The sequence below is a fragment of the Caretta caretta genome, chromosome 11 (genome assembly GCF_965140235.1).
Source record: "Caretta caretta isolate rCarCar2 chromosome 11, rCarCar1.hap1, whole genome shotgun sequence".
NCBI classification, from domain to species: Eukaryota; Metazoa; Chordata; order Testudines; family Cheloniidae; genus Caretta; species Caretta caretta.
In genome coordinates, this window is record NC_134216.1 from 33064372 (window position 1) to 33086117 (window position 21746).

Here is a 21746-nt window from a genome sequence, read left to right on the forward strand (position 1 = left end):
TTTTCTAAGATTTAGCCGTGAGATTGTGCTTAAACAGTTGTAAAGGGGTATTCTGCTTTCTTTTGCAAAATTGTAAACACATCCAGTCTCTACCTTTGGACAGAGATCAAGCATGGAAAATTTCAGTCCCAAATGTAGTATTGCTACCCTCCAGTGCTGAAAAAGTCACAAGTTGGATCTCAAAGTGGCTTAAAAATTATGAGATTTAAAAACCAGAACTTTCCCATTATGTTCTGGTTTCTGAGCCATTCTGGTTCACTGGGGTCATATTTTCAAGAGTTTGTATGAAGCACGGGGACTAGAAATCTTTTAAAATGAAAGCCAAAATTCTCAGGTTTTTAGTGGCTGGAGAATAAAGAAAAATATTGCAAGCCTCTACAATGCTGCAAGTGACACACCTCAGTGGAAGTTATGAACACATGTAACTGATTGCTTTTACAAAACAAAAGCACAGCTGTATCTTAAAGTTGGATAATGCCTGAATTTCCTAGTGATGAGAACAGTTTAAGATTTAAAAAACTTAATTTTGAAATTTAAGTGTTTTAGAAACAGTGATTCCAGAAGCTTATCGCAAAAGGAGTATCTAAAATATTTTAAGCTTCCCATAGCCATTGTGGGAACCAATTTAGTCAAAGTGGATCTTAAAGAAAAGCTAATAAACCTTGTTTATTCCCATATGTAATACATTAATTATAGATAACTTTTAGAAGGAGTAACTTAATAAAGACATAGACATGGAATTTAACTCCGTAGCATGAAGTTAACTTTCATACTGTGCCTCACTTGAAAAAAACAGCTGTCTTTCCATATAAATAGAATTTCAGGTGTCATTAGAAATGCCATTTGACTTTACTCCTACTGAATTTATTGGAAGTTGCCTCTTAAGTAATGCTGATATGGAACCTCAAGAATGTCAACAATGTTAAAACTTTCTCTGTACTAGTTGATCAGAGCACCTAGAGATATAAAGATTTTGTAATTTTTGTATTTTGTAATTTTCTCCAGAAGTGTGATGTTCCAATCCTATTACTGTTAACTTCCCTATTTGTCTAGAATATGAACTGCAGCCTTTGGATGTGTTGGGAGAATGGAAATACAAAAGTCAAATTAGTTGCAGCTACTGCCATACACTAAACTTTTCCAGCAATTCGAAGAACATTTTGTACAGAAGTTAGTCAGCCAGCAGTATTTTGCAAAGCTCCCATACAGAACTGTCTTTAATATGCATGCCAAAATAGCTATTTATAATTTCAGTGCTGTTGCACAATGTCTGAGTCAGCTACATAGATACCCAACTACTAAACAATTTTTTCTTAAAGTAACACCCCCAACCCCCCCCCCAGTGATTGCTATGTTTTGTTTCCATATGGCCCTGTGCTTTGTAGGCCTTCTCTGGTAGGGCTGCATGTAATTACGCTAGAAGTTGTGTAGCAGACCTACAAAGTGAAACTTTCCTAATGTACTCCCTGAGCAAGGGGATGGAGAGTCAGGATCCTATCCTTTACGCGTCTGTAGAATATATTTTTTGGGAACATATCAGAGGAGTAAGGAGAAGAGAGGCAGCAGAATAGGAAAATGGTTGTGGCCTGTAAAGAAACAAGAACACTTAAGAACAAAGTGAATTTTACGAAGATGTTATGTGAAACGTTCTTACAGTAACAGCATTGGTTTACTTTGCTAATAAGCCACATTACCAATTTAGTTGACAAACTGCCCTCCCTCGTTTCATCTGTTTTGTTAGGACAGGATTTCTTTTCATCAGAGTGCTGCTCTAGAGGATGGCAAAAATGTAATTCTTCATCCTGTTCAGTGTTAAGGTGAACCAAACAAATGTAGTTTTGCCCTCTACTACTGCTTTGGTGTAGAAAGATGGTCTGTGTCCTAAGGGGTGGGGGAGGGGTGTGTTTTTGTTTTTTTTATGAACAATTTTTTTTTTACATTTCTGCCTCATTGCTGTAGAATCGGAGTAGTGGTATCACACCACAGGAAACCTGAACTTAAAAGTTCCTCTTTCCTACCCTCAAATAATAGGAGGGGATATAGAGACTTCAGCTTCCGTAAACTGACAGAGTTCTACAGTTTGGGTTACAGCTGCATGTGTGACAACTATTCAGATCTTCCAGCAAAAGGATTGGGTCCTTGCTTCTCTCCTCTCAGTATAAAAATCCATTAACAGCTTAATGTCAGGGAGGAATCTGAGGCAGCAGAAAAGAGAGAAGCTAATTCTCTACCTCCCCCCCCCCCCCCAAAAAAAACCACTAAGAAAACAAAACAGCCCACATCTTTGCTTAGATCTAAGAATTGATATCGCCCATATCTTAAGTCCAAAACACTTAAAGATAGAGTGCCTGCTTTAATTTTGAAATTTCCTGACTCTTGGTGCCACCATCTTAATAGGTATTCAGTCTTCAGAGCATGACTAAAAACGCCACCTTGATTTAAAATTACATGTAATATGCATGTTGTTCTCTAGGAATCCAATCTGTTGCATAGTTCCAGTAGAGACTGGGGAATTAGAGAAAGAGGAGAAGCTCATGAAACTCCTTGGAAGCTTTCTAGTTCCTCTCCAACTCGCTACTCGGGGACACTTGATCGTCCATGGTCTGGAAGATTTTTGGGAAGCAGAAGCAGATTGGTGAGACTTGCTAATATATAAAATATATGGGGAACAGAGGTTTTACTTACAAATCTTCCAGGTCGAAAAACCTGCTAGTAGGAATCCCCTGCTATGTTGTTTAAAATAAGTTTGATAGACTCAGTCAAGTTAACAGTGAGGGGGAGGAAGGGAAAGAAGGGGACCGAAGTTGTTAACAGACATTTATACAGCAATTATAAAGAATTCCTTGAATTAGATTTATTTTAGATTAGTTTACAAATAGTTAAGGCTACGATTTTGTCATGGTTATTTTATGTAAAAGTCCCAGAAAGGTTAGGGGCAATAAACACAAATTCACGAAAGCAGTGACCTGTCTGTGATGTTTGCTGCTGCAGCTCCATGGTTTCTCCTGTCCTCCCCACATGTGAGACTGTCCTCTGTCATTGGAACCTGGAGGAGGCTGTTGCCTGTCGCAGGACCCCACAGGGGGACCGTGAGAAGGCTGTTGCCCTGTTGCTGGGGCCCTGCTGGCTGCCAGCTCTAGTCCCACGGCCCCAGGGGCTGAAGCAAAAAATGTCAGAGGTCTCTGGAAGGCACGGTTTCTGTGACATAAATATTGCCTTACAAATAGTTAAATATAAATTTGAAGGGGACATAGCTCTGCAAATCCTCCATTTTAAAATTTAAAGCAGTTGTATGCATAATGGGGGAAAGACGGCGGTGATTACTTGACTCTTAAATGCATATTGTGGCCCCACCCATGCCCAAACTAACACTATGGCACTCCCATGGCTCCACGCCTTCTAGGAGTGAGGCAATAGTTAAGAGTTAAGATGAATAAGGGGAACTCTTGTTTTAGGTTGCTTGCTGGTTCAGACAGGCATCTGTTACACCCTGATCATGTTTTCAAGTTACTTTGACCCTCATGGTTGCATAATTTTAAAATGGAAGCTGAAATTTTAATATTTTGTGACTCCAGGAACTGGGGCCTAAAATGTCTGCCTTCATCTGGGTCTGGTCCCCACACAGAATTGAAGCTTGCTATTTATGACATTTTATGCACAATACTGAAGTCAACAAATGTTTAAAAAAAATTAGTAGTAAGACAGAACACTGGGCAAGCCATGGAAAGGTCTGTGACCTCTTAATATAGGGAGATATTTGGAAACTTTGCCAAGAGAGAACATACAGTCTAAACAGGTTTCTTACACCAACTTAAAAGTTGAAGGTAGGCAGAGTGAGAAAACAAATGGTGTGGGGCTGCCAACCTTCAGGGGAAGTCCTGGTGTGCATGTAGTTGAAGTACAAGCTGTGCCTCTGCTTCTCAAAGGCCTGTCCCGGTAGGTAGTAGGCACTGCAGGCTTTTCAAACTGGTATGTTTTTGGGGTTCTCTCTCCCCCCACCCCCCATAAATTAATTTTTTTCCCCTAAAGTGACTTTTGAGCTGCAATGCAAAGGGATGTTGCACCACACAGTACTTTCTGAAATTGTTGCTTTTAGGTTAGCTTCATTGCTCAATGTGTGTGATTGCTAAACAGGGTTACGAGTCTTGTTTTGTACTTTGGTTTGGGAAGCTAGTTTCTATATTATTTATTTTTTAAATGGCAGGGAGGAAAAATGTCTAGTACAGCTCCCAGTCATAAAAAGTAAAAGCAGCTGCTTTGCATAAACCCTACATAAAAAATTAAGCTTTTCCTTAACTCTCTTCAAATAAATTTGAATTGTGATTTATAGGAAGGATCTGCAGTAATAGGACAGGAAGGTGAAGTATCAAGGCAAGCTGTAACTGACTGATGCATGAAGTTATTTTTTTTGTTCTGGTTACACAAATCTTAGTAAAACTATACATGTATGCCTCATTTCCTCTAATAATAATAATATTATTAGCCCTAATAATTTTATAATTCTGTCTCCTAACTAGCAGTCAATTGTGGTCTACTGCTGATCGTATAACTTGCAGTTCAGTGTTGACTGTAAGAAGTTATAACATACATTTTATCCATAGTCTTCAGAAGCAAGAGATTTAATAGCTAGCCAAACCTATAACTTTAGGTTGCTAAAACAGATGATAGAATAATTTGGGGAAAATATATATCAAGAATATTTAATAAAATGAGCATTAAAAGATGGAATTGAGCAGTTAAAGCTATTTGTGAACTGTAAAGGCTATTATAATCTTTACTGTCTCTTCAAAAATGTAGACAATATGGAAAAAAATCAGTGCTGTGACACCTTCATGTATTCAAACATGGCTTAGTGACAGTGTTCTGCATATCAGAGGGAAATGCTTTTCAGTGTTACAAAACAGTGTAATGGGGAAGAGAGTTCCTTAAGAAAAACTGATTAAACCCTGGGGTTGGAAGGAGAGGTTGGGGGGTGGGGGGGAAAGGAGAAGCTAATCAAGGCTACTGGCATAAGTCCTAAAATACAGCTAAAGGACTATTTTTACTAAATCCTTTTAACTGTTTAACCAAGTCATGCTTACTGTGAGGTAACTTAGCAGCTTTTCTATAGCACGCCTGTGGATCTTTTCCACATTGTTTTTATAAGCAAATTAGGCAATGCAAATTGTCTTGCTGACTTTACCAAGCTGGTTCTAGCCATATATAGGTAGGTAGTTGAAAAGCTTGTTTTTTTTACAGGTAAAAAGTTTAAGTGAAATTACTTTCCATAACTTCTTTTTTTTTATATATATAAACACTCAGTCTACATCCTCCTCGTCTCCTCTTTCATCTACTTGGTATGGTGAATCTGAGAGAAGTCAGGGAGCATACTCAAGACTACATAACCAGCAGCGGGATAGTGATTCAAAGAGACCTAAGCTTTCCTATGCATCTACCTCTTCTGTGAGAAGTAATGGCTTAAATGCAGTTTCAGGTAAGAGATGTCTTTATTACTAGTGCTAAATAAGATGTATTAAATGTAGTTCTGAACAGCAAGCTTTTACCAAGTTGTTGTAAATATCTGCTGATAAATACTGAGGCTTTAAATACTTAGATATTCAAAATAAACTTTAAACAGCAGAAACAAACTGTTTTCACAATTTTGGTATCCTTATCAGTGTCTAGGAAAATATTAACTTAGTGTTTTGAAGAGACCACTTTATTAAAATCACTTTTTTTAGTAGAAAACATTCCTATTTAAAGGTGAATGGAGTGACTAAGGTAACCAAATGTCAGAGTCCTAAGGAAGAAAGTCTGCAGCTGTTTACTGATGCAGTTTGGAACCAAAATTTAATAGGTACACAAGAGCAGTAGGGCACATGAGAGCAAATTCTTCCCTGTATCCTAGCTATGCCTTTCACATAGCCCTAAATACCCCAGCTGGCCAAAATACTATGGGCAGAGGTGGAGCTGGAAGCAGATTTTTTTTTTTTATTAAACCATGGGCTAAAGGTGGCCATCTTGACAACAGAGCTTTCAAGACAATATTAGACAACATTGAGCTGATATGGTTTTAGATTCTTAAGAGAATGTTTAATCTAACTACTGCTGGAGTTAAGGTTGTAAATATGTGTCTAGAATGTGTGTCCATGGGGTGGGAATAGAATTAAATACTCAGTTTAAGTGTAGAAGCTAAAACTAAAGTTGAAGGTAAATTTAAAAAAAAAATGAGAAAGTTATGAAAATACCACAGACTACCTTAGGTATGGTCTTCTAATCCTACCCTCTCTATTCAGAATATTTGCATATCTTCAGAACTGATTATGAATAGGATGCTTCACAGCATCCTATCAGACATTAATAAGATTACCCTCAAATCATAATAATACATGTATGCCATTGACCCTTCTATTCACTCTGCTTTGAGAAGACTGCGGTACCAAGAGTTCTCCTCTTACTCTTCATATAAAGGCTAAAGTGAAATGTAGTTTCTCATCTTCCCAGTATACTTCTGTCATGTCAGACATGGAGTCATTTTAAAACCGTGTATATTCCCTGTTGCTGTCTTCAGTGCTTTGGTTCCTAGCAGCTATAGAAACATTAGCTGGTGTCCACATCCAAGGTTATACAACTTAATCCAAGATGGATGTGATTTTAAGGTGGCTTCAGCCACAAGTGAGAAGTGATAGTATGGATTTTAAGAAGGCCACAGAAACCAGGGATCCTGGCCAAACCACCAAGGTATCAGAGGCTTGGCGTATCACACTTACCTTACATAGGATAGAATAATGGGGCAGAGTTAAATTGGCTTGGGGTACTTGAGTGGTTTTGCCATACTTTGCAGTATTTTAGGATTGTGGGTCTGGGTAGGATTGTTATAAGCTTATAACTTTAAGAAAAATCCAGTGTTAAACACAATGAAAATGTTCTGTCAAGACTTCCTTCTTGTATACAGACCTGTATTTATAACCTTATGTCCAGCTAAACACTCTTCAAAATCTGAGAACACTGGCAATTTGACAAATGGTTGGATTCCACTACCTTCCTACCTACCTCCACTTTGATAATACATTGTATATTCAGTACAAACCATGGCATCATTGACCATCTCTGCTTTCTGTGGTCAGGTGGGAACCGCAGGAAACCATAAGTGATTACAGATTCTGATCTTACAAACCCCTTTGCACATAGAAATGTCCATTGTAATCTGGAGTTTTGTCCACAGGATTGAGACTATTACTACACTGATTTGCTTTCAGATGAATGGGCTGGTGCCCTCATTTGAAAACTCCTGACTGGCGACATAAAACATAAAATGGAGAAGGCTAAGGCTCCCTTTGTACGTTATTGATGCTTTGCAGCATGTATGTTTGTAATGCAGCTTCAGAAAAATATTCTGTGTATTTACTGAAATAGCTACTCATAATAAAGCAACATTAAATGTCTAAAGGAATATTTGATCCTTGCTTTTTTTTTTTTTATTTGGCTGGTCCTCAGACTGAAGTAATATGTGTGTTAAATTGTATTTAATTCCGAAATAGTACACCTCTACCTCGATATAACACGAATTCAGATATAATGCAGTAAAGCAGCGCTCCGGACGGGTGGGGCTGCGTGCTCTGGTAGATCAAAGCATGTTCAATATAACCTATAATGCAGAAAGATTTTTTTTTTTGGCTCCCAAGGACAGCGTTCTATTGGGGTAGAGGTGTATAACCAATGTTTTAAGAGAGCCACTGAAGAAGCACATTTGTTCTTACCAAATCTGAAATACCTAACTCCTGCTTAGATGCTGAAGCAGTTACAAAAAAAAAAATTTACAAAAAATAAAATTGAAAAACACTTGCCATTTAAAAATAGAACTTTTTTTGTACTGTGAGCAGAGCAGTTCAATTTTTAATTACTCATGGGCTGAGAATGTGTTCTGAGAAAACAAGTTTTAAGGAGCCCCTTTAGCATCAATGCAATTATACTGTAATACACCAAAGCAAATCAGATGTTTGAGTAAAACTGGCATTGATATTTTTGTGATACTAAAATTTTTAAACTACCAGTAGGATTTATACAGAGTTCTTGTTTTTTAGATTCCTCATGGAGGTATAATCAAGTTCCTAGATCGTCATCAGTGGTACTCAGTTCTCTGGGAACTGAGCTAGTGAGAGAGAGGAGAGAGCTAGAAAGGAGAACAGATCCATCTGTTAGCAGTCTTGTGGATTATAGTCACAGGAGTGGTGACTTTACATCTTCAGCATGTATGTATTATGCAGCTGAAAGCTTGCAAATGCATAGGTTGTTTGCTTAACTTTTTGTTTGTTATTCCTTTAATGTTTCATGTCACATGTAAAATATAACAAATGTACTTTAATTCTTTATTAACTCAACTTAATTTAATTAACTCAACTGGTCAAACATGTAGATAAGAGTTTAACTTGCTGTCTAATTGCTGAACAGTTATCTCTGTCTAGATCCGGGTTTGAAAATGCCTTTTATGCATTTAACTGTAGATACAGTGGCAAGCTATTTACACCAAGCTGCGGGGATCTGTTGAACGGAGCTCTGTGTTGAGTGAAACATTCTATTGCCTTGATGTGAATTTTCAGCAAACCTCTCTGCTCCCTCATCTTCTCAGCCTATTTTCCAATGAGAGATTTGTTTAACCTCTTAAGTGTTCCCCAGTGGATGGAGAATAAAGTATAAACTAGGTTATTTGACTAACAGATCTATACACTGTGTCCCTCTTTCCTAACTTGTCTCTTGCCTGAGTGAATCAGCTCATATCTCACATGTAGACCATTTACCTACCAAGAGATTTCTACCATGCATCTTTTCAAGAGTAGAATGTGTTGAGAAAACAAGTGCAGAACAAAAATTACAAGTGAGTAGCTGTTGGCGAGTGGAGTGCACATACAACCAGCTTGAGACACTTACTTATAACCTCAGAGGGCTTTATAAAAAACTTAACACAGACTAATATGACTTTGGGGTTCAAAGCAATCTTTGGACTTGAGTATTTTAACAGAACCACATAATCCTTATGCCAGGCTTTCTTCCTATTTAAGCTGTTTTGGCCTTTGTAGAACCTACCTATCCAAGGAAAGACTCCTCACATATCCTTCTCACACCCAGTACACCAGTGCTTTAATGGTGTCTTCATGTAAAACTCTGCAGAATCCCCATTCTTATGGGTATGAGAAAATAAAGGAAAAATATAGGCCCCAATTCTGCATTGTGATGTGGGTAGTCAGTCTGCTGTGCTTGCATGGAGACTCTTTCAAGTCAGTGGGACTTCCTGCATGTACAGATCACAATGCAAGATTGGGGCGCCTTAGTGCCTAAGGAAAGGATCTCTGTTTCCTTGCCAGTGGTAGCCTAGCATTAAATAGTGTAGAAACCTTGCTATGGCCCTAGTTGTGCAAGGAGAGCTATTTAGAAGGTTTCCTGCACCTGTGGAGAGCTATTTACTTCAAAGGGGTTCTGCCTGTGCAGTTCTCTTTCCAGTTTCAGGGCTTGTGTATCATGAGTTCAGAAATGTCATGTGATGCAGTGGATTATAATGCTATGCTATACAGGGAAACATTTGACTCCAGTTAATGAATTCAATTTTTAAAAAACAAGCAAAGCAGTTTGTTTCGTTACCTGGTTGCTTATCTGTTCCTCCTTTTTAAAAAAGATTCACTTTCTCCCAGCCTCCTTCCTTAGGGGAAAAAAGGTTATCTTCAGCTATGGCTGCTGGTCTTTTGGGGCTCAGACATAAAACTGGAACCCTGGTTCAGCTGCTGTAATGTCGAAGGAGTTGCTCTGGGAGTTAAGTCCTTGTAGTGGCTACATTCTGAAGACAAACTGCAGGATCTAAAGAAATCATGCATCCAAAGAAGCAGCAGATGGATAATTAAAAAAAAAAAAAAGCAGGGGAGGAGAAGGGAGGGCAGCAAATTAGGGGACTCAAGAATAACATTTTAATTGGCTGGTTGGATCATATGGCTGTGTTAAGCCAATTGACATCTGGATAGCAAACTGAGCAACTGAGAGCAATAATACTAAATGATTAGTCATATGACCCTGTCTGAGCCAACTGGATGGTTGAGCCATTGAACAGTGTAATAGCTTCTAAAGTGTCAGTTGTTCATGAAAGCCAATGTTAGTAATACACTTGTTAGTCAACAGTTACTCTTAGTATAACTAAATTTTTTACTGAGGGATTATTGAAATTATGGGTTTTTTTTTTTACTGCATTGGAGTTATTTGAGCACTTAGATGTTAAACAAGATGCTTTTTCTTTTCACTGCATCTGATTATCATTCCTGTTGAAGTTGTAGGACATTTAAAGATCTCTAACTGAAGCAGCTACTACTAAACTTAATCAGTAGTGGCCACATAACCTTTGAGTAGTTTTTGAAACTACAGTTTCTGTTGTCTCTTGTTTTCAGGTTTAGCTGGGATTAAGTATTCCACAAAGCTGTTAAACTCCTTTTTTTAAATACTGTAACTATATCAGAATGCCTTTATTTTGGGAGAGGAGGAAATATGCTTTATCTATAAATTTTGCATTCTCGACATATTTTAATGACTGTTATATTTGTCTCTGAAATTCTTAGACTGATCTGAATATTTACTTCAAAAGGCCCAAACTGGTTGGAGATTGAAGAATAGGTATTAAATAGAATACTGTTTATATATGCAGTTTGCTATTAAATATAAGTATTGTGCTTACATAATGTCAGTTGACAGATATATTATTTTAATGTTCATTAAGTTGATCCCTCCACACGAGGAATGCTGAATCATAAGGTGGTAGTTTAAATAAAATACAGATAAGGATTGTGGGGTATGTGCATCTGCTGTGGACTTAAACTGAAACCAGTGCATTATCTGGAATCTACGTAATAATCTAATCCTGTTCACTAAGAGAACAATACTCAGTTTAGACTGTCTACAACCTATCTTGCCAACCTTTAAAGTCTTTAAAAATGAGTACAACGTAACCCTAGACTCACTGTAATTCAGTTGGATAACTTCTAAATGACTGTACATTTTGTGTCGCTTTCTCCAATTCTTCTATTGTAGATCTTCAGGATAGACCTGCCTCTTCATATGCACAAGGAGCAAGACCAAAAGATAATTCATTGAGCACTTTGAGGCTGAATACATCCATGAACCGCCAGCTGCCTTCTGAACATGAGTCATCTTTATTCTCCGGAGTCTCCAGCAGGAGCTCTTCAAGATCTAACTATTCTACAAGGGAAATGGAATCTTCCCAAAGGAATATACAGCCAGAGTTTACCCACATTGCCATTAGAGATGAAATTCCTTCCATAAGCAGCACTGAAAGGGTTGCGTCTCAAAGGTCACTCAGTGAGCCTCCAGCAGATACTGAAGGAAGGCGTACAACTAGACAATTACTATCTCGTTTAGCTTCTAGTATGTCATCTACATTTTTCTCACGGAGGTCTAGCCAAGACTCATTAAATGCAAGATCATCAGATTCTGAAGATTCATGTATTGTCCCAAGAGTTCAAACTTCTACCCAATCTAGCACTAATGCAACTGCACGTCCTGAAGTTCCAGGCATTCAGACACCTGAAGCTTCTCAGGGATTTAGCTTCCTTAGACGAAGATGGGGTTTATCAGGTGTTTCACAGAATCATAGTTCTGATTCAGATCCTGAAAGTTACAGACAAGAGTCTGAAAGTAGAAATACAGGATCCTGGTTATCATCCTCTCTAAGAAATAGATGTACACCTCTCTTCTCCAGAAGAAGGCGAGAAGGAAGAGATGAATCTGCAAGAACCTCTACCTCTGACACACCTGCTAGATCACTACACCTCTTTAGGAGAAGAGAGTCTAGCGAAGAGACTCCACTTGAAGCACAGAACAGCTCCCCTGGGGCTGCTGCCAACAGACCACCAACACCAGCAGTATCTAGCAGTCCTACAACTACTGCTTCCACACCAGATTCAGCTCACAGTAGAAGAAATTCTGGAATATCAGGAATTCTTCCCGGATCTTTATTCCGGTTTGCAGTACCTCCAGCATTAGGGAGCAGCATATCTGACAATGTTATGATAACGGTAGATATTATTCCCTCAGGTTGGAATCAACCAGATGGAGAAGAAAGTGACAAATCTAAAGTATTACCTTCAAGAGATCCTGAAAAACTCCAGAAAATTAAAGAGAGGTAAATCAATATATTCCCAGTCAATAAAACATCTAAATGGGTTAATAGACTTAATGAGACTTTTCTTTAAAGTTATTTAAAGGGGCCTCTTATTTTGAGATAGTTGCAGCTCAATTCTGTGGCACCTACAATGTCACTATCTTCAAACAAACTTGTTTTAAACTTTTTCAGGTTTGAGAACTATTTGTCAAAGGGATTAAAGTTTGGAAAAAAAATGCCATACACATGTAACTTCCACCTCTATTTGAAAAAACTGCTTTCTTCCTACTCAGCCTCCTGTTAGAGGACACTGAAGAGGAGGAAGGTGACTTATGTAGAATCTGCCAGATGTCATCTGCATCTTCTACCAACCTCTTAATAGAGCCATGCAAATGCACTGGAAGTCTGCAATATGTTCATCAGGAATGCATGAAAAAATGGCTGCAGTCCAAGATTAATTCTGGTAAGGTAGACCTTTTTTAGAACAAGGTCTTTTCCAGATTAAATGAAAGGTGTGGTGTTGGAATGACTAACTATTGCAGTAAAAATCCTACAATCTTGGAAGGTCATTTGATTTGTTAAATGTGCAAAACAGTTGGATACAAACCAAGAGAAGCATGAAAATTCTGAAAGGTATACCTGGCAATCCTAGTTTGTCTTTATACATGTAATTTTCAAAGTATCCCAAAATACTTCGGGATTTCTGATTCAATTTCTGGTGTTGCTGGGATTTACTAGTAAGATGGTATAAATACTCTACTGTGTATTTTTTTTATTTGTTAAAATACCTTACATTTTGATCATTTCTTCAGTAGTATATATGCTAAGTTGGGGGGAGAGGTAGATATGCTGGAGGGTAGGGATAGGGTCTGGAGTGACCTAGACAAATTGGAGGATTGGGCCAAAAGAAATCTGAGGTTCAACAAGGACAAGTGGAGAGTCCTGCACTTAGGACGGAATCCCATGCACTGCTACAGGCAGGGGACCGACTGGTTAAGTGGCAGTTCTATGAAAAAGGACCTCGGGATTACAGTGGATGAGAAGCTGGATATGAGTCAACAGTGTGCTGTTGTTGCCAAGAAGGCTAATGGCATATTGAGCTGCATTAGTAGGAGCGTTGCCAGCAGATCAAGGAAAATGATTATTCCCCTCTATTCAGCACTGGTGAGGCCACATCTGGAGTACTGTGTCCAGTTTTGGCCCCCACACTACAGAAAAGATGTGGAAAAATTGGAGAGAGTCCAGTGGAGGGCAACGAAAATGATAGGGCTGGGGCACATGATTTCTGAGGAGAGGCTGAGGGAACTAGGCTTATTTAGTCTGCAGAAGAGAAGAGTGAGGGGAGGATTTGATAGCAGCCTTCAACTACCTGAAGGGGATTCCACAGAGGTTGGGGCTAGGCTGTTCTCAGTGGTGGCAAATGACAGAACAAGGAGCAATGGTGTCAAGTTGCAGTGAGGTTGGATATTAGGAAACACTATTTCACTAGGAGGGTGGTGAAGCATTGGAATAGGTTACCTAGGGAGGTGGTGGAATCTCTATCCTTAGAGGTTTTAAAGGCCCAGCTTGACAAAACCTTAGCTAGGATGATTTAGTTGGGGTTGGTTCTGCTTTGAGCAGGGGGTTGAACTATATGACCTCCTGGGTCTCTTCCATCTGTAATCTATGATTCTATAACTTTTTAATTATAATGACTTTATAACAAGGTACAGTATGGCAGAGTTATAAGTATTGTGGAACCTTAGCATTCCTTAGTGGCATCAAATCTGCTCAAATGAATGCCTTGTTTTAAGGAATACTAACATTATTCATAATAGCCATAGTTTTAAACTAGTTGTTCAGCTGCAGAGCACGTGAAAGTGGAAAATTTGGGAAATCTTTCAGAAAATGGGCAGTCCACATCTTTAAAAGCTGGTATTGCAGTCCAAAAAATCTCTGTTCATTAAAAAACTTCAGCACTTAACAGTTTTATGCTGCTTTTAGGTATTGGCCTATATATGTGGATGGCATTGAGATTAAAAGTGGTTTTGGGGTTTTGCTGAACTGTCATAGAGGCGCATAAGAGATAAAACAACTAAACTTTGACAAAAAAGTCTATTGTTAAATCATAACAGATGTTCCCTACAGTGACTTCAACACTTGCTGTCATACTGCCTTTTTGTTTAATCTTGCTATGTAAAATAAAATTGACTCAATCACTTAGACCATAACATCTAGCCTTGAATATATGATCTTACTTTCTTGTTTTGTTTCCATCAGGTTCTTCTTTGGAAGCAGTAACTACCTGTGAGCTGTGTAAAGAGAAGTTGAATCTTAATCTTGAGGATTTTGATATTCATGAACTCTATAGGGCACATGCAAATGAACAAGTTAGTATATTTTGCCTAATTTGGTAAGTGTCAGTCTAGTGCTGGAAGTTTGGTTTTTTGGTTTTTTTGTTTGTTTGGGGTTTTTTTTAAAAAGAGAAATTGGTCAGATACCATGTACATAATATAAATGTTTTTAGGCCATGTTCTGTCCCCTGTCTAAGTGGAGCAAAAGAAATGAAAATTGGATGCAGATTCTCTACATAGTCCCTAGTAGTGATATAATTTCTCTCCACCTTGTAGTCTGTCTGTTTTTAGCAGTTACTCTACTTGATGTCTCTGAAATAAGATTATATGAACCTAGAAATACTGGTACGAACCTAGGATCATATTCCAGATGGATTCAAGGTGGTAGTCTAGCTCTCTGCATACTTAAATGTCCACATTGCAGGTGTGATAAAAACTCCTTACAACTCCACAATCTCTTCTAATTAGACTGGTAAACAAACTGAAAAATTTCCCCCTAAAATTTGCTATCCTGCTGCTTGCCCCACCTAGACAAAAACAAAAATGAGGCCCTGAAATAGTCACTCACTGCTTAAGATATCAGCTTACTTAAAAAGAAACACTATCTTCCTTTTTTCAGTTATTTCTAATACACTTTTTGAGTGCATATAGTGTATTTTTTGATTACTAGACACATATGTATCCTACAGATGGCTACTGAGAGAGTACAAAATGTTGTTCAGAGGTTTTTCCTATGCTTTTAGCTTGGTACTTTACCTTTGTGAATACAGTACAACCTCAGTTATGTGAATAATATTGATAAGTTGAAATAACTGAAATTCCAGATTGGAAATTTAAATGTAATTGTTAAATAAGGAGGACGTGACCCAATTTATTCATAACAAGGAAGTTGAAAGCTAAGGTTTGCATTATGTGTACTCTGAATCAGCTCTCAACCTAGGCACCTATGTGGGTGTCCAAGACGGAAAAAACAATTAATCTTTTAACGATAAGAATCCAGTCACTTGGGGCCAGATCATGAACGTACTACTTGCATCGGTTAGCAGATACTCACAGAACTAGTATAGTTGAAATCAATGGGACTACACCTGGAGTAATTGCTCACTGGTGGGAGTATGGGATTTGCAATTCGTTCCTAAGGAACTGACTCTTAGTTTAAAAAAAAATAAAATAAAAATTGCAACACTATTGTATGCAGTGTAGTTATAGTCTTGTCAGTCCCAGGAGATTAGAGAGACAAAGTAGGTGAGATAGTATCTTTTATTGGACCATCTTCTGTTGGTGAGAGAGAGACAGCTTTCAAGCTTGTTTTTCTCACCAACAGAAGTTGGGCCAGTAATTGCTACACTAGTCATTTCAAGTTCTTTTGTATTACCCTACTTTAAAACTTTATTTTCTCTGCCATTAATCATTAACTATTGGAAAGTTAGTTTCCTTTCCTCCTCTTCTTCCCCCCCCCCCCCTTTTTTACTGGATGAAGTTGCATACATTTTTCCTGTTATCTTTCCATGGCTCTCTCCAGTTGAGAGAAGAGAGGTTAGAGGGCATTTTGCTTTCTGCTGTTCAGCACTGAAATGAGCTGATAGTTTTGGGATCTATGAAAAAGACTGCTTAGCCATAAAAAGTCCTGATCCTCAAATCTTGGCTCATGAACTACTCCCATTGACTTCAGTGGAAGTTCTTGTGGGAGTAAAATCTATTTTCATGAATAAGAGTCTTGATCAGGCCTAATCAGTTTTTAGTTATGATTTCATAACTACTTGAAGCACTAAGATCAGAAATGTAGTAGGAGATATTTTAAAGCCTCTGCATCTGTTATCATCCCTCGGCATACTACCATTGAACCTTGGCACTGGTATGCTTTTCATTGTTGAATTTTTCTCCTGTCCCCTTCAAGGCAGACTATGAATTTATCAGCTCTGGTCTCTACCTTGTAGTGTTGTTACACTTGTGTGAACAACGCTTTTCTGATATGCTGGGAACTGCAAGTGAGGCCAGCACACGTGTCAGGGTGAGTGTCTCATTTTGTGGGTAGCCTTGCTTGTGTAAACATTCAGGTTGTTATTTGGCGAGTTTTTACCTTGCTATGCTCATACACTTACAGCTCATTTCCTGTGTACTTTATTTTGTAACCTCTAAAATGTGGTTGTACAGTCTAGCATAATGAGGCCATGATTTTAATTGGGGCTTCTAGGTGCTACCATAATACAAATAGTAATGATAAAATCATAGTTCTTGTCTTCGTGGGAATTGCATCATGCAATATTAAAATAAGTGTATTTTGCTGACAAGACTGTTAGTGGTTAAAATAAACAGGGCATTGAATATTTTGGAGGTCTGCTATGATAATGAAAACAAATGTGTTCAAAAAGTCAAAATGTAATTTCACAGAAGTCTGAGAGGAGCGAATCTTAACTTGAAAATATCTGATTACAAAATCTACAGTTGTGCAAGATGTACAATTCCAAATATCAAAATCACAGATGTATTCAACCAGTCTTAAAGATATCACAGTACACAAATATGCTAGTAACCCTTTATTATACTACTAGGGCCTGAACTTGTAAACACCCATTTGCAGGATTTGGCCCTTAGTTTGCACTTCTGTATTACATTGTAGCTTGCCAATTTATAGTGCAATTCAAGAAATAACTAGAGGAAACTCTTCCTAGTCATATGGTTGGATATTTATCCTTAAATTGGCGCTTATTTAGGAGTGTAATAAATTATGTACTAGTAATTCAGTATCATTGGAAATCTTTCTTTGACCAAAATCTGATGTAGCAACCTAGTTATATAGCTAGAAGCTCTTTGGTATCCTATAATGGAAAAAAGCTCTTTAGCAAATTAGCTATTGAAAAGCTAGTCCTTTTAACAAGTAGAAAAACTGCAGAAAGTGTGAACCTATTCCATGAAACCTTCGAATTATCAACACATGGCCATGTCTGTTTTGTTTTGTACCAGATAGTATGCCTAGACTTTAAACATTTGGGGTAGGGAATTTGACCCTAATCTCCTACTCTGCAGGGTCATGTACATTTATGGTGCTACACGTATAAAATATATTCTTATCACTGCAACTTACAATTTATGGTGTATTGAATGTGGTTCTGAAGGCAGCTATAACTAATAATTAAATTTTAATTGCTAAAAATCTAGGTTAAGAATTTCAGCGATGCCATGGGATTTGTATACCCCCTTTTCATGAAAGCTAATGGGAAACTGGGCACCCAACTGTCTGAGTTCTGAAAATCTCCACCCTAATCTTTTAAAGCATTAAAGTTGTAATTAGTGACTTATTTTATTATATTTTTAAGCCTTCTATTTACTATAGTTTGCATAGGTTCCTTAGTGTAGATTCTCTGACCATCATTAGTCAAGTGGGTTCTATTTCCCCATAAAATCCCACTATATTCAGATTAATGTAGATGAAACGAGTTCACATAATCAAGTCATTACTCATTAGATCAATTTGTATACCAAGTTAGTTTGGTTTTTATATATTACAAAATGTCATTATATAATGACATTTTGTAACACTAGGGACGAAAAGGCTTTTATTAAATTTTTTCCCATTTTCATAACTGACTGACTGTATATTTGACTCTTAAATTAGACATGTTTTGCAGAATATAGAGCATGAACATGACACCCTTGACTTCACTGTTTATTTTTGACACAGTGGAGATTCACACTTCCAATTGGTATTACACAATAGTCTGATACAATGTGCCTTATTTTTTTAAACTTTGTACTGATGGTTTATGCTGATAAGGGCATAGAGTGATTGTCCCTTGGGAATGGCTTTGGGGTAAAGGCATAAAATGCATAGTTTTTGTTTTTTTTTTAAAGAAGAAAGCAAACCTCTGTGCTAACTTGTTGCAAGTTTCTGCAGATTATTTTGCAACATTTAAATTACTTTCTCTTTGCCTTGTTTCTAGTTTATTAACCTTGCAAGAACTCTTCAGGCACATATGGAAGATATTGAAAGTAGGTGGTTTTTCCCTCACAGATTCGTTCAGTTTCACTTCAGGTTAAGTCAACATAAGGAAACTAAACTGAAAATCCTGCTTGCTATAGTACCAAACATAAATGCTGAAGCTGGCTTGTGAGTTTATACAGCAGTGGCTATTTTATCATGTAACACTGGAAGGGTGGTGCAGGTGAATTGGCGTCTAGATTAAGGGCTGAAATTAGCTTTCCTAAATGTTTATAGTCTGTTGGGGAGTGGATTTATTTTTTGAGACCAGTAGGACTATCCTCTGTAATTGAAGCCTGTGCATAACAGTACCAGGATTCTTTAATTATTCAGATTAACTTGTCTCCATTTATTGGAATAATTAGTTCCCAAATTGTAGTTTGTGGTCACTTGGTGGTGACCTGCAGCCTGTTACCTTTTTATAGGGGTTTTATTAGGGGAAGGCAGCTTAAATTGCAGTTGAGACCACTTAGGCGATGCACATCCCTTCCTCTCTGGCTCCCCCAACCTGAACCATTTTGGCTATTCCTTTGTTTGTCAGCACCAGCTTTTGTGATACACACAGGCCAGTTGGAAGACCTCTAGCAGAGTGAAAGTATAGCAACTGGGTAAACTTTTCACTACCTAGTTCCTGTGCCCTGGGCTACACTGGCAGAAGCCCGCATAGCCTAGTGCTTAAACTTGCACTTGCACTAAGTGTTGTGTTTTGCTTGTTGCTACGTGTAGACATTGGAAAGATACTGATGACTGCTTTGATTTGTCAACCTCAATGTACAGATGACTCTTTATAGAAAAATGGAATACAGGTCATAAGGTCTGAATATGATTTCCATCCAGGAGATGAAGTGTCCAGAGTACTATAAAGATAATTCTTTGCTTGTGCTGCAGGAAACAAATTCTGATTTAGTTTCATGGGCCTGAATATATGACTTCATATGGTACTGATCTAGTTGTTAGCTAGCTAATATTTTTCCAAAACCAAGGTGACCAGAAGTTTTTTATAAAATAACTTATTCCTCATGTAGGTAGTTGTGTTCCTTTTATAGTACAAACAAATTCTGGAATGAGCCTTGTTTCACCTTGAGTTTGATCTGCAGAGAATTTGACAGGTGATCTATCAATTGACATAAACACTGAGTTTGGGAGTCTGAAATTGTAAAAACTGTGGTGAGGGAGAGCATATTTAATGCACAAACTAATTTAGTTTTAGAGGGGAAGGGGAGAATTGAGGCCAGACTTCCCTTTTAACTTACACTTAGGCTTGGCACAATTGAATTTAAATTGGTAGTCATCAGTAAATGTTGATTTTTACCTGACACAGAAATCAATGGAAAAAAATGTCCAATAATAGCAATCTGAGCATAGCTTTCCTTGCACCCATAGGGATGTGGTGGTATTGGTGTGCAGAAAGCCCGCTGCAGCCTGTAGGGTGGCCCTGTTCACTCACTCACTTTCTGGGCGTGTGAGAGCTGTCCCGAGAAAGGAGGTGTTCAGCAGTGGGTGACCCCCCCCCCCACTCTTGGGGGCTTGTCTTCCTCCCTGTAGTCCTGGCCAGAAATGTCTGCTCAGTCCCACCAGCACCACAGCCTTCCCTGCAGCCTCCGCTTCCAGGGATCCAGTTTCCCCAACAATGCAGGGAATCATCTATAGCCCTGCTGTGAAAACTGTATTTGGTAAAATTGGGAGAGGGAAGGTTAAAAATAAATACTGATTGATTGAATTTACAACCCCCCAAAAAATTGAATTCTGCCACAGCTACTTATATTGCAGCTATTCATGAACAAGTTGTTCCTGAACGCAAGTAGGTTTATCCAAGATGGTTCAAAAGTACTTACGCTGACAGTTTTCCATATAGATGATCCTAAGCTATCTCCCACTCTAGTGCTGTGTTAAGACATACTTGCTGAAATTCTTTTTTCATACTAAACAGTTCAGGGCACTAAACAGTAACAACTGCATTGCTCACCCAAAAGGCAGTTGCACTTCTGTGGTGGTGGAAGTGATTCCTGTGTGTACACAAACATCTTAGAGCATGTCAGGATGTGTGTTGCATATATGTACATCACAATTTTTTCCACAGCTTGCAAATGTGTATTCTTTCCCGTTTCCCTCTCATGCAGTTCTATATAAATTTTTACCACCATTTTCTATAGCACATAGTACTAGAGAATCTCTGAAAATTGTTACTTCGAAGCAAAAATAAGTGACACAGTATGGCTGACAGCTTTGTAAAACTATTAATTTTCTAAAGTATTCTCTGTTTAGGATAATGAATCTTTAGATATTTTAGAAATACCTGAACATACTCTGTTCACTTTGACTTTTTCTATGCCATAGCTACTGATGTTAGTCACCATAAAGAAGGGCCAGTTTGTACTCGGGCATAAGCAGGTGCAGGTGTTTAGGTGTGTGTGTGGTTTTTTTTATTATTTAAGCCAATGGCAGCTGCATGTAATGTTTGGGATAAATTTTTTTAAGAGCCTGCATTCTACTTGGAAAATCTTGCATTTTAACATAGGTTTGAATGGTCTGATTCTTGTGATGGAAAATTCTGAATTTTGGTATTATAAATTCTCTTCTACTCACATTTAAACTAAAAACCACTTTAATTCTACATTTTACAGACCTTTAAGAAGGCTTCTGATTGTACTATATTCTTCCAACAGCTTCAGAGGATGATTCTGAAGATAGTGATGCTGGCAGAAGTTTTGACACTGCTTAATGCTGCAAGAGCCAAACAGAAGTGCTGCAAAGATGCTGAACTGAGTACCATCAATATGCATTTATTTTTTGCTCTTTAGTAGAAAGCGCATTGAATATTACTATAGTTTTTAAAGCATTACTGAACTCAATCTATTGCTGCATACCAGAACACAAACAGTGAATTTGAAAAGTATTCAGCAAGGTGTGCAAGAGTTAGATATACAATGCTGTATCCCCTTTGAGATGGGATGTTATGCCTCATTTTGAAAAAGTAGATTTTAAATATTTAAGGAAGTCCTATCTCCCTTTCTATTAACTTCTTACTATAGTCAGTTAGATTGCTGGATTGGTCTATCAAGTTTTTCTCCTATACTGGTAATTGTGTGTCTTTTGGGTGGCGGGACCCGTGTACTTATAGCATAAATTTTCCTTTTAAAAATGCTTATGTTGTAGTTTCTTATAATCACTTGCTTCCAGTGTTAACATAGGATGAATGGGTACTGTAAAACACTGCAGTATTCGGTTTCCAAATTTTATTTGAAGAGTGTTTAAACTCAACAGCAATAAGAACGTGCAAGGGGCTTCTACTATTAAAGTG

General features: G+C 37.9%; 1 protein-coding gene across 5 annotated transcripts in view; it reads left to right on the forward strand.

Moving 5' to 3' along the window:
- The window catches only part of MARCHF7 (membrane associated ring-CH-type finger 7), a 33143-nt gene extending 11846 nt beyond the window's left edge, over window positions 1-21297 (forward strand). Inside the window, exons 3-11 of one of the 5 annotated variants that reach the window (XR_007359190.2) lie at window positions 2474-2635; window positions 5302-5473; window positions 8064-8231; window positions 11044-12154; window positions 12427-12596; window positions 14393-14525; window positions 16364-16477; window positions 18408-18456; window positions 21112-21201. Coding sequence is in view for 3 of the 5 variants with exons in the window: in XM_048870234.2 (XP_048726191.1) it covers window positions 2474-2635; window positions 5302-5473; window positions 8064-8231; window positions 11044-12154; window positions 12427-12596; window positions 14393-14502; window positions 16364-16477; window positions 18408-18456; window positions 21112-21167 (2112 nt within the window). In the remaining 2 variants the exon portion in view is untranslated. Of the gene's footprint in view, window positions 1-2473; window positions 2636-5301; window positions 5474-8063; window positions 8232-11043; window positions 12155-12426; window positions 12597-14392; window positions 14526-16363; window positions 16478-18407; window positions 18457-21069 lie in introns of all 5 variants that reach the window. The other 4 variants (XR_007359191.2, XM_048870234.2, XM_048870237.2 and 1 more) reach the window with 4 other exon arrangements.
- Window positions 21298-21746: the final 449 nt, after the last annotated feature.